The sequence below is a fragment of the Crinia signifera genome, chromosome 6, assembly GCF_055691185.1.
Source record: "Crinia signifera chromosome 6, ASM5569118v1, whole genome shotgun sequence".
NCBI classification, from domain to species: domain Eukaryota; kingdom Metazoa; phylum Chordata; class Amphibia; order Anura; family Myobatrachidae; genus Crinia; species Crinia signifera.
In genome coordinates this window covers 173,316,875-173,330,548 of record NC_139222.1, presented here as the reverse complement: position 1 = coordinate 173,330,548, position 13,674 = coordinate 173,316,875, and the positions used below count along the sequence as shown (strand labels likewise).

Sequence of the window (13,674 nt, the reverse complement as noted above, 5' to 3'; positions counted from 1 at the left end):
ACTGGTTCTACTGTATATGGCTTGTGATGGTCGGCAGACCCACGATAAAGGGGGGCGCTCCCGACCTCTCGGGAAAGGGGCAAGCCTCCCGGATCCTGCAGCTTGTGAAGGTGGGCGGTCCAGGGAAGGGCGGGGGCTGTTATCGTATACTGTAGTATAGTATAGTATGTTACAGTGTAAATACAGCATGACACCTCCACAGCACATTTGTCTTATTTTGACCAAGTAAAATGTTACAAGCTTTTTACCGGAATGTGTGGCCCTTCTAAAACAATCAGCTTTTACTGAAAACCCAAAGCTCACCCTGACAGTCTCCTGTATTGTAACAACATGGAGTCCTCTGTAGCAGCATTTGACCTGAACATACTTACACAAAATGATGCAGGTAGTGTACTAAAAGCTGCTTCAGTGCTTAAAGCAGACGTGGCCATACCGGTGCTGAGATCTAATAATAGTTTTATTAGTCCATGTTATCCAAATCACCTAGCTGATGCACATCAAATAACCCGGTTCCATCCAGGGCTGTTGCCGGGTTGACCCGGTAGATATTGAGGACAGGTTTGAACACCCCTGGCTTAAAGTAATCTTGTGGCACCCTAAGTCTCATGAAAAGTTATGTAAAAATGGAGACATAAACTACTATATGTCAGACAAAAAGCCACACATACTGTATGGTATGGACATACTTTAATATGCACGCAGATGTGTCATGGATATCATGTCAATATTTTTGGAGTATAATAAACGTAAATGCATCAACCAATGCAAGGTACAGCTTTGTGCTTTTAATGGTACTAATGAAATATGGTTATAGGAAATAGTGTTCCCCTTGTGCAGGGGTGGATTTGATATTAAAGTGGCCTCACTTGGGTGGCACAAAATCAAATATAGGTGTAACCAACAGCAAAATAGATGAGATGAATACATCACTACACCTGTGTGGAAGCAGTTTTTTCGGTACTTATATGTTAGTTGGGCGCTCAATTAGCATACAGACGGTAACGTAGGAAAATGGGCCATTGTAAGGCAATGCGATTTTTTCATGTAATTTTTATTTTACACCACAATATCGCATCGCACCTCCCGCAATATCACATGCGATTTTATCGGGTGTGCGATGCCATTACATTAGGTATACAATAATATGATTGTATGTCCTAAAAATAGCACCCCCCCACTATCCACGCCACCCGGAAGCATAGCGAGCCCCACGATGGGTGGCGGAACGCATCCTCCGACCTTTTCATACCCCCACTATACACATGGGCATGGAGTTGATTTTATATAGTGTGGCGAGCGCAGCGACCGTAGCGAACCCCGCGATGGGACACTGATTACTTTAAATGTATTCCGCGGGGCTCGCCGTGCTTCAGGCTCGGTTGCTCGCTGCACTCGCCACACTATATGAAATTAACTCCACACCGACGTGGATAGTGGGGTAATGAAAAGTCGAGGGGCTCGCTGCACTCGCCACGTTTCGGGGTGGCGTGGATAGTGGGGGGTGCGTTAAACCTATTTTTGCGACATACAATCATATTATTGTATACTTAATGTCATGGCATCGCACACCCTATAAAATCGCATGCGATATTGCGGCAGATGCTATGCCCCGGGGCTGAGAGAGCAGTGAATAAATTACATAGGAAAATCGCATCGCATCGCACATCGCATGGCCCTAAAATGGCCAATGCGATGCGATTTCCCTACGCAGAATAGCCCACTAAGCAAATTGCTTAGTGGACGCCAAACTAACATATAAGTGCCGTTTTTTCTATCAATATGCTTGGCAGTCTAGTGGCCCCAGACCTTTAAGCTGCTCTGATAATAATTTCAAATAATACCCCACCTCTCCTTACTTGAGACAACACAGACCCCAAAGCATCCATCAAGCTGACAAACAGCTCATTACCATAATTAACTGAATTTCAGAAATATCCATCCCCATTGGAGCCCAGAAAGCCCCTCCCAGATAGTTCCCATTCCTGTCCCTTTAACACAGTGATTTTCAACCTTTTTACCTTGCGGCACACTAAATAAGATTTTAAAATTGCCAAGGCACACCATGAAATCCCCACAGGGCAAAATATATTGGCCCACAGGAAAAAAAAAAAACCTATTGGCCCTATATAAAAACCAATCACACTGGTCCCCACAGGTAACACAAATAAAATACATTGGCCCTTTACATGAAAAGAAGAGACCAGTAAATAACAGTAAAACTGGTGGTGGCTGTAAACTGGTTTGGGCATCTCTAGATCTGGGGGCACACTTGAGAACAGCTCAAGGCACACTAGTGTGCCACGGCACAGTGGTTGAAAATCACTGCTTTAACAGATGTTACAATGGTTATAGAAGGGCGCCTGCCTTTGATGAGTATTTGCATCATTGGGTACTCTGCTCTGTAAACCAGCAAAGATTGTGTGGAGACAGTAGAAGGGCAGGGCCACTTCTCTGGGCATGACCACATGGCGGGCAGGTGGCCTCACATGTGCATCAGTTGACTGAGAATCTGCCCTGTGAGGTCTTTGTCCAATCCCTGGCCTTGTGGTTATTTCCTGAGTATAGTGTTAAGAAAAATGTTTTAAAGTGTATTACTTATTAAATCTGTCTGTTGAATTTCAGAAATTAAGTAGTGATTTACAAATACCCCAACAGCTACCTATGGCTTTACCATGTACAATAGGCATGTTCTTTCATATAATAATCATTAAAGATTAACAGCCATACGATCATATCATGTAGCCACAAATAACATGAATTAAGTAGCTAGAGAAGTCCATCTGCAATCAGCCAATCATAAGGCATCTAATGTTTAAGTTGTCATAATCATTAGTGAGGATCAGAGCTATAACTAGATTTTCTAGGACCCTGGGTTATAAAGAGCACTGGCGCCACCCCCAAAACATATTGGGTCAGATGTATCAACCTTCAAAAAGTGATCAAATGGAGAGTGATAAACAACCAGCCAATCAGCTCCTACCTGTCATTTTTCAAACCCAGTCTGTAGCATGAAAAGTAGGAGCTGATTGGCTGGTTCCATTTTATCACTTTTTGAAGCTTGATACATCTGGCCCAAATTTTTTTCTTAATACAAATTGGAGTGTCTTAATTTAGTAAAGTGTGTCATTTCCACTTGTGCATGTTGCTGGCCACTCTAAGCCACCCTACATCTTATGGGTAGAGCTGGATTATGGCTTTGTTGGGACGGGGCACTTGACTGTGCTAGGCCTGAAATATTAACATTTGGGATTTGAGCATTGGATCATGTTCAAGCCTTCAGCCATCGACTGACTCGTCATGCAGTATAAATCTAGTCAGATCGCTAGTGTTCGCACAGATTCCTCAGCACACATCGCTCGTGCATCGCATATGTGTCAGTGATTTGTGCTGCTGCTTACTGTGCTTAAGCACATCACGGCTCCCGTTGCCCCATGAGTATGCCCCATTACTCTCACATTACCCCCCCTGAAGTGCAGCATAGTTTTGTCCATTTGTGGAAAAAAGTGCTTTGTGATCAGGTCTGGATTGGTTCTTAGGGTTCATGTAAGTGAGTGGAAGATATGGAAAGAACCATTGGCATCCTCTGGCAAATGTGAAGATTTTGAAAGGACACAGATGCTGAGCAGTGAGTGGCCTTCAGGACTCTGCTGACTATGTTGATAGTGAGTCCTCAATGAACGTTGCTTTCTTTTTGGGCCTCACAAAAATACAAGGATATGGAAGTCTTTATCAAGTTAGAATAGAAGAGTGTGGCTTGGCAGCTGCTAAAGCAGTGGTTATCAACCTCAGTCCTCAGGACCCCCACACAGTGCACGTTTTCCATGTCTCCACACAAAATAATCAAAGAATTAGCTCCACCTGTGGATCTTTTAAAATGTGTCAGTGAGTAATGAGTGCTCCTGTGCACATGCTGGGTGACCTAGAAAACGGGAACTGTGTGGTGTTCTTGAGGACTGAGGTTGAGAACCATTAAAGTAAAGGATTGTTAAGCTTGCAGTGTGGTAAACCCATGAGCTTATTGGCAGGGCCGACGCCACCACTAGGCAGGTCTAGGCATTTGCCTAGAGCACAGGCAGTTGGAGGGCGGTAGTGAGCTTGAAAGCTACCACCACAGCAGAGGAGCAGGTGAGCCGGAGGAAGGAGCAGGTGTTCGGTGAGTTAACACCCCCCTCCCCAGCAGCACGGCGGCCACATCGCGCACCCTTCCTCCTGAGGCCAGGTAGCCACATCGCGCCGGCAGGGCCTGATTTGTGCCTAGGCCTGTGAGGCACCGGCCTCAGGGCGGCACTCACTTCTGCCGGCGCCCGCCCACTGGCAACTCTACACACACACACACAGTCTATTGGCTGCTGTGTATCCAGCAGCTGAGTGGTGTGCAGATCCTCCCTGCGCTCAGTCAGTCACAGTGTGAGAGAGACTGACGGAGACACTGTGCTAATCACTGTACTAATAAGTGCCTCCCTCCATCAGAGTCCTCCGTACAGTGAGCAGTCCAGAGTGCTTAAAAAAATATTAAGGTGGGCTAAATAGGGGGGGACAAAAATGTTGTGCCTAGGGGCGGCCTGACCCCTAAATTCGCCCCTGCACGCCGGCCTGGCGACCACATCGCGGAACCCCTCCCCCGGTGGCCGTGTAGCCACATCGCAGACACCCCCCCCCCCCCAGCATCGTGGGCACCCGCCCCCCGTGGAGCAGTTGAGCCCTGGGGCACCCGCTCCATCTGGGGCGCTCCAGTGCCTATCACCAGCCCTGGCTATTGGGACAGTATTGCTATTGTAGTGTATACATTACTGAGTAATTTGTGTCGCTTACTATAACTATATCTATCTATCTATATGTACATATAAAGATTTCTAAAAGACAATGGTCTGGGTATTGCGCTATTCACAGTAATTAGTGAGCAGCAACTCCAAAACGACTCTCCTGTTAGCGAGAGACACAGGATATTCGAACGAAGTCTTCGTTTTATTGATGAAAACATTGGAATTATACTGCATAGAAATTGTGACTGTGATATCACTGTAATCATATGCAATTGCTAGGTGGTACGATTTGAGCGCAGCACTCCGAACAATTCCCTTCTTTGTCCATATAAAGATTTCTACCTGTTAAAATATCAGTGGACGAAGACAAAGAGATAATTAAATTGAATTGATTGTGGTAATTTACCACAGACTAATTGATCCCTTAAGGCTATTCAATTGTCCCCTGAAGTCAGCCCTAGGATGCCCTTAATGGGAATTTTTTTTTCAAGCCTGAGCTGGCTACAAAAAAATCCCATTGTGTTAAATATTCTGTCTTTGTGAGGCACAGCAGTGTTAACACTTACATTTGGGTACTTGGATATTAACACCCCAAAACAGATAATTTAATGGGTGAATATATTCTCTTTAATTGAAAAGTCCGAAGTGACAAAGCTCAAGGCTACTCCATTAATATTATTGTTTCTTATTGAAGTCCCCTCTTAGGCCCGTATTCAATGCAGCTGGCGAGGGGTTTAAATGGCAGGGTTCGCAGAAAACAAGCGCCCCCCCCCCCCCTCCCGCTGTCTGCTCTCCATATTCAACGTTCCGGGAGAATCCTCGCTGTCACAGGCTAATGCAGGGAGCCCGCTGCATTTAGCCACGAGTCTTGCTGTTTCTACGGCCGCATACGCCGATTCCCCCTCACTCCAAAAACAGAGCGTGGGAGAATCGGTGTATGCAGGGGGGTCGGTTCAATACTGACAGGGCGAGCTACGACAGCGAGCAGGCAGCACTGCTCACCCCTGCATTGAATACTCCCCATAGTCTTTGATTTATAAACATTACATGAAAAGCGGTCAGGGTGATTACACCATGGACGTTATTATTGTGCTCATTAGGACACTGAACCCCAAAATAGAAGTTTATGATTATATGCAAATTATTGTGTTCATATAAAACCTCGATATGTATTATAGATGATGCAGCAAAAGGTTTCCCCATCTGATTTGACAGTATATGTTGACATATTTCGGTGATGCTAGCTTAGTAAGTTCTTGATCTTCAAACACCAAACCATTGCATTATGTTTATCCAGATCTCTCTGATGCTTGTCAGCAGCTTCGCATGGCAACGTAACAGCTGTTCAAATGCGTGACGTTCATTCTGGCAAAGCCTGTACAACCACTGGGCATGTTCAATATGTCTCGTAATAAAGGGTTTGCGCTACAGCTTATTCTTATTTTCCATCAGCTATTCCAGTTTCTAAGCATTTTATATCCTGAGGAAAAGACTTTCAGCCATCTCCGCTGCATTTCCATGGGAACTGACATGGTCTGCTTTCCATCAGGTGGTGATAGTGGGAAAAGTCAGTCTTTGCAGGCTACCTTTTTGAAAGAAATGGGCGGTTGTCTGTCATTCAGAGTATTCAATAGCCCTAGGTACTTAGTACATTTAGTGCACAATTTATTACACAGTGGGAACCCCTTTTTCAAGCATTACACAAATGGAAAAGGGGATGGGGAAAGTAGGAAGAGGAATGACAGGACATTCCCAGATGTCAGATGTGATCAGTGAAGTAAATGTCACTATGTGTACAGAGACATACGTGACTGCAGAAATGAAAACCAAAGCAGAAGAGGTGTAGCAATGATGAAACGCTTAAATACTGCAGCAGCAACAAAGAAAAATGATAAATAAGCCCCTTAAAGAGCAAATGAAAATGTAATCATTTATGGGCCTGTCACTCTGCAGTGATATGGCTGATTTTCTATTACTGCTTATATCATGTATGGTGAAAATTAATAATGAAATATCATTGAGTGCTTGGAACACTGGCTCTGAATTGTAATATTGAACTGATTGCTTTGGCAGGTCAGTGATATGTGCATGCATGAACCAGCTAGCCATTGCGATAACCATTCAAAAATGTTGGGTTTCATTTGTCCCATTGATTTTCCTCCAACTGCTGCCTTCCTGAGAAGCACTGCCATAATCATTGTTGAATAAGATTTGCTTTCAAGTCAACCTAGGCAAAACTCTTTCTTTGCAGGGACTACTGTATAGCTTTAACAATAAGACCTGCAGCTAAGACCTTGTTCTTTTAAGGGCCCCTGATAGTCGCTGCAATATTTAACTACAGTACTGTGGCAATTCAGTATTGGTCTGGTGCGGGGACACCTTTAAAAAAAGCTGCTGTCTCAAAAATCCCGAGCACTGCTCCTTTAGAAACAGTAATACTTAGCGGGCAGTGCTGGCCAATTGCGCATGCATGGCATGAGTTTTTATTTTATTTTTTAAATTCAGTCATTTTTATTGATTTTTCAAAGAACAAAGTGCCCAAACAGGCAGATACGTCGATACACAAATATCCTGCATCAAATATAAGATATTATACAGCATGGGTAGCGAAGAGTAAGTACATATCAAGGACCACATTTCCTGCAGGAGTTATAGAGCAAATATACCCGAAGGTGCCCTTCGGGTAGGTGTCCAACATATTGAGACCGTGATGTGCATAATGTCTTCGCATAATAGGATATTTAGAATTACTTAGCATAAATTCCCAACAGAATAGCTGTATAACGAATAGAATGAGATAGCAAAATAGGTTATTAGTATCGACGTGTCAAACACAAAACAAAATACCTCCCCATAACCCCCAAAGCAACCCTACCACAAAACCCCCCACCCTGTACAACCCATCCCCAACTTTAGGCATACCTGGATCCCAATAAAATACCTACCCCTAGCCCTCTAGCTACTATAGATTATAGGAGAAGGCAAGTTAGTGGCCTTTAGCTATGATAGTTAATCTAGCCAAAACAAAAAGCTAACCTACCTCTTCCGTTTTACCCAACCACCCACCCAATTAACCCACTATCAATTTACGTATCTATACAATACTATAACGAGAATTACCCCATCCACCCTTCCCACCCACCCACCCAGCCAGCTGGAGCATATCTACCGTATGGACCGACTGGGGTAATGTTTTAAAGATAGAATACACAAAGGTCAAGTAATGCTACCGCCTCTCCACTACCAACATAAAATAAATGGTAGATAATACACGTAAATAGTACTGTATAGTCCTACATATAATAATTAGACTTCCATAGGCAGGATATAAGAGAATACATATATGTAAAAATGTAAAGGAAAACAGAGAAATATAAAAATATTATCCCATTCCCCATAAAAGCATACAGACCTCAGAGTTTATAAAATCAGGGGCAGATTTATTAAGCTCGGTGAAGTGATAACTTGTCTGGTTTTTATCACCGGCCAATCAGCTTCTAACTGTGTAGTTACAGTCTTGGTTTGAAAAATTACAGGTAGGAGCTGATTGGCCGGTGATAAAAACACTTTATCACTTCACCGAGTTTAATAAATCTACCCCTCAGTCCCTAACAAGAAACAATACAGAGCATTATCTTTATTCTGACTAAACATATTCACCTTTATATGTTAATCCGGCCAAATATCAGAACTATAGAACTACAACATAAATAGAAAAACAATTGGGCAATGTCGAAATGACCAAGAGCTGAGTAATGTACAGGAAACTAGAACAATGGGTATTTGCACAAGAAACATTAAACCGGCCAAGCCTGTCTAGCCTGCAGAGTCACATATATAGAAGTAACGGTTCCTTCCTTGTAAATCCAAGAGCATACATAGATGATCCACCAGAACTGAGGCACAAGTTCCAGGAGTGTCCCAGTCAGCCAGGAATAAGTAGATAGGTAGAAAGATTGTAAGAGCAAGGGGTTCTAAAGCTTCAATACTGGAACCGGATCTGTAAAACAGAGTCTTGGAGAGACCTCATTAACAGGAGGTGAAACAGACATAATTAGCAGGAGAGACCTCTATATGGCGGGGTGAATTAGTAGCTTTTAGAGGGGCCACGGCCTCTGCAGGGCTTTCAGAAGGACGGCAACAAAAAGATTCATCTTTGCACCCAGGTGTAGCAATCAAGGAGAACAAAGTGCATTCAGACAGAGATGTTTGGTATATAGGATCGAACCTTGGGCGTAAATCCAGGGTAGTGCATCTCTGCACTGTCCACTCAAGTGACAAGATGGAGCAGTATGCATAGACGCAGTGTCAAACATATGTAGAAGCTTCTGGGATGAGGCAGTAATGGCACTGAGGATTCTTTGTAAGTTACTCTCAATGGCTGGAGTGACATAACCCATTGTAGGAGTATCAGCACTACAAGTTAACCAGAATTTCAACCAAATAGTAGACCAGCAGTGAGATGGCAGCTGCTAGCACACTACCAGTGCCTACCTCTGCACCGATCAGGAGATTATAACATGCTCTTGTAAACTACTTCATATACAGCAAAGTGTAATGAGGAACAGGCAGCACTTGGCTGGCAGGAGGAGTGTGGTGTCACTCTGTAAAAGGCAGTACCTTGTATGCCAGGATGGGCACAGTTTCTTTCCCACTACAGCCCTGAGTGGGTATCCCTTGCTGCTGGCCTGTGCAGGCCAGAAGCTGGGAACGGCACCTACTGAAGCTACCCCTCACCGACCAAGATGGCCGCAGCTCCTCCCCTGTCTCGGCACCACTCAGCTGATGAGCTCTGTCCATATAATGTTATGAGACCATCACCGTCAGGAATCGGGCGTAGCATTGCGGGAACCCAGGCGCCGGGAGTGCAGATGATCGGCACCCCGCCAGGCAAAAGCAGTGGCAATATGCCGTCGACACCAGACCTCTGCCCTGCAGCCGCGGCGGGCCAGATATCTCAGCAGCAGGCGGCTCATGTGTGCAGAGTTACCGGGCTGCACTTGGAGATTTCCTCCACCACCAGAGGCGGCCGGGTACCAATGAGCATAAACAGGATGGGCAGGGAGCAGCGGGAGAGAGCTTCTTCTCAAATGTCTTCCATGGCATGAGTTTATGCATGCACATGGCCACTGGTCTCGCAGTGGAAAGGTGGTGGAGGTCTCCGGGAATCAATGCCATCTCAAGATTGCCGCAAGCAAACTTTGCAAATGTAAATGTTTCTAGACAGCCCCATTGCGCTTCTAGTAATGGATGGGCCTGTTACAATAAACTTTCTATAAACTAGCATTTCCACATGTGTAATTGGCCCATAACTGATCATAAAACAGGCCTTATAATGTCTAAGTGGCCTATTATCATTCAGTACACACTACCAAATTTCCAGATGCAATGCCGAGGCAGGTACTTGCTTTTGAGTATTGACCAGCTGCTCAGTAAAATTCAGAGTTTTTCTACTTTTTTGCCCGTTTTCGTCCGATCGGAATGACCAATCATTTAAAAACTCTCAGTGTGTGGGCATGATTACGATACAATGCGCACACACCCCCTACGTTGATCGAGCACTCCGATCCCCTCAGCAGGTGGAAAGATGAACAACCTGTCGTGTACAAATTGGCACTCATCCCTCAGTGTAATCATAATGATGTGGCAATGATGTCTTTTATTATTTGCCGTTGTTAAACGAAACGGCTAATCCTCTGATCATTTACTCAATCTTTCTGTGTGTGTAAAATGTTGTTGTTTAGCCAGGAGTGTTCTGAATTTCAAAGAAAATTGTATACGACATTATATTGTACATTGAATCGATCTGTGTGTGGGTACCTTTTGATGTAGTTCTTGCAGCTTTTTTTAAAGTCAACGTTTGAGTTTGTAAAATTGCTCAGTTATCCTGTTCATGAAACTTGACGTGATGTGCATTGTAATGCTCCAAAGTCATAAAACAATTATCCTTATTACTGCAGATTAATACAGCAAAAAAGAAAAACTCTAAGCGCCTAGATGTGATTTCCCTCTTTTGAAAAATAAACTGTTGTTGACATATTTGTGATATTCTTACATAATCTAACAGAAGTAATGTCATTCTGCTGCTTCAATCTATAGGGTATCAAAGTAATTAAAAATGTTTGTTTTCTCTCACCCGCAGATAAACTGTGTAACTTTTCCCCACCCTGACACAATGCCGGAACAGCAGCTGTTAAAGCCTGGAGAGTGGAGTTACTGTGATTACTTCTGGGTAAGTAAACTTCAACAATAAGCTAATTAACAGAGTGTATTACAGCATCATCTACATATCATCCCAGATGTGTATAATATAGTTATTATTACTATCTCCTAATTGTCGTTTTTTTGTCATTAGTGATGCTTTTATAGACATTGTCCTGTGTAGTCTGCAAAAACTGCTTAAGCAGCTTTATTTGAAATGAATTAGACATTATATTTGAATCACTTGCATGTATTATTATTTATTTACTATTTCTTATATAGTGCAGCATTTTCCTTTGCGCTTTACGTTTGGAAACAACAGTGATTAAACAAACTGGGTAGAAACAAACCGACGTAGAGGTAGGATAATCCTGCTTGCAAGATTACAATCTATAGGGATAATAGGAGGGATACATGAGGATAGGATTCCATAGCATGGCAGTCCCACCAGATTACAAGACAGTCCTGATGGGATGCAATTAGATATGAATGCTACTGGAAGTTATGTGGGGGTTCTGGAAAATGATCAGCTTGCCTGAAGAGATGAGTTTTCAGGGAACGCTTGAAAGTTTGGAGGCTAGAGGAGAGCCTTAATGTGCATGGAAGGTGTTTTCACAGTGGACGGCAACAGCGTCTTTGCAGACTAACACATTTCATTTACTTTTGTAATTGATCATAAAGAGGTAGTGTGCAGTTATGGCCAACGTGGTTTCCAGACAACATGTTCAGTATATATGGTCTTACACAGGTAGGTGTATCTATCCTCTTCCCAGGGCTGATATAGGGCTTTTCTAAACCCTAGACAAAATGTTATGACCTATTACCCCCAACCCTATGCTGCCAAAAATACCATCTTTCCAGGCCCTCAAGTGAAAGCGTGGAGGTGGCAACTTAGAAGTTCCACAGCCACCACCTGCATTAAGTACACTTAAGTCTTCCTCATAGATATCCTTTGTTTGTTATAGGCCGATTCATTGGAACCCCCAGATCCCGATGCAGCTACCTAATGGTAGAACCAGCCCTACCTCTTCCTCCTATTGTCTAATCCCAACCCCATATGTTTATATAGCTATGCCACTAGGTATATTCATGTATGTATGTATGTATGTATGTATGTATGTATGTGTATACTATTCACAATGTTTTGCTGCTTTGCTTAACTTGTTTTGTACTCATCGCCCTGTACTGCATTGCAGAACTTTGTAAGTGTCTTCTAAATAAGTTGTAATAATGATTATGCTATAAAGGGTAAATAATTAGACCCTTATAACCCAGTACACACTTGTTGTAATGAGTAAAGGGTGCTGAAATAGTTTTATCATCTCATTCTACCTTAACCATACTATTTGGCTCTACCCCCCTCTCTACTCCTCTGTCACCCCACACCCCTTCTTGCTACCCCCCTACCCGCTGCTGCTCCCATACTTAGCCCATGTCCTTTACAAAGGGCAAGGTCAGTTCTATCTCTATAGCAGTGGGAGATGTTTGGGTGTGTGCAAGTTGGAGATGGAACAGATCTTACAGAGTTATTGGAATTTAAATAGTTTCAAGTGATGATACAGTAGGCTCCCTTCGGACTCCAATTGTTTTTGCTGCCACTGCTGCCAGCATTTGACACTTCCCAACTGTAACAATTTAGGCAGTAGTGTCCTAACGGAGACAGTTTTTTTCCTGATTAAGCCTGTTTTACTCAGCAGATATCTGGCAATGTGCAAGGTAGCACTTAATCCAATTAACTCTGCTGAGGACAATATACAAAATAGAAGTGTCCATGTGGCTCCAGTTGTGTATTTTTGTATGGTTGTCTTTTCATATACTAGCAGAAGAAGTAGGGCGCTATGGTTTTCAATGTGTGTGATCCAGCCTGGGTTCTTCCCCTAGCCCGGAGCCTCAGGAGATATGGCGCAGGCACTACCTCCCACTGCAATTTAACCCCTTCCCGACATTGGGCATACATTTACGTCATGGTCGGGATGTACTTCCCGACACATGGCGTAAATGTATGCCATGACTTTAAAGTGTCACCGCGTCTATAGACGCGGTGACAGAGGGAAGATGGCGGCTGTCCCTGACAGCAGATATCTTCCCTCGTGTCCCAGGGGGGGCAGCGATGCCCCCCCCCCATCGGCGATCGCTGTGATTGGCTGTTCAAATGTGAACAGCCAATTGCAGCGTTTTCTGTGTTCCGGCCAATATCGGCGCTCGGTAACACGGGGATCGGTGGTGATTGGTACTTGATCGGTACAGCACCAATCACCACCGAGTGTAAAGGGGTCTTTGGTGGTGGTCCCACCTGCCCCCAAGGCTGTGATTGGTCCGTCGGACCGACGGAACAATCACAGCCATTGCACCTCAGTGAAAGTAACGGAGACCGCTATGCCGCCGCCATTCCGGTCAGGAACAGCGTGCAGAGCGGTCTCCGTGCCCATCTTTCCCCCTATCTGACCTCGATCAGCGTTGGTGGTGTGGTGGCATCCGTGCTGCCTGCTGCCTGCGTCTGCTGCTGCTGCTGCAGCATCATAGTAAAATATAATTTTGTCTCTGTTGCCCCCTGTGGCTGATTGCAGTGCAGACGGGCTTAAACCCTCTGCACTGCTTTTTTTCCTGCCCCCCATTTGTGCTGATCAGTATAAATTAACTGATCAGCAACTTTTTTGGGGTGCAGGGTTTTTTTTTTATATATACCCCGTCAGGTTTCGCCAAAAGTTGC

At 44.1% G+C, this 13,674-nt stretch overlaps 1 protein-coding gene across 2 annotated transcripts in view; it reads left to right on the top strand.

The window, feature by feature from the left end:
* The window catches only part of GAS7 (growth arrest specific 7), a 368,988-nt gene that overhangs the window by 294,693 nt on the left and 60,621 nt on the right, over positions 1 to 13,674 (top strand). For both annotated transcript variants that reach the window (XM_083148154.1, XM_083148153.1), the window contains one exon: positions 10,906 to 10,995. In XM_083148154.1, coding sequence (XP_083004280.1) covers positions 10,906 to 10,995 — 90 coding nt within the window. The remainder of the gene's footprint in view (positions 1 to 10,905; positions 10,996 to 13,674) is intronic.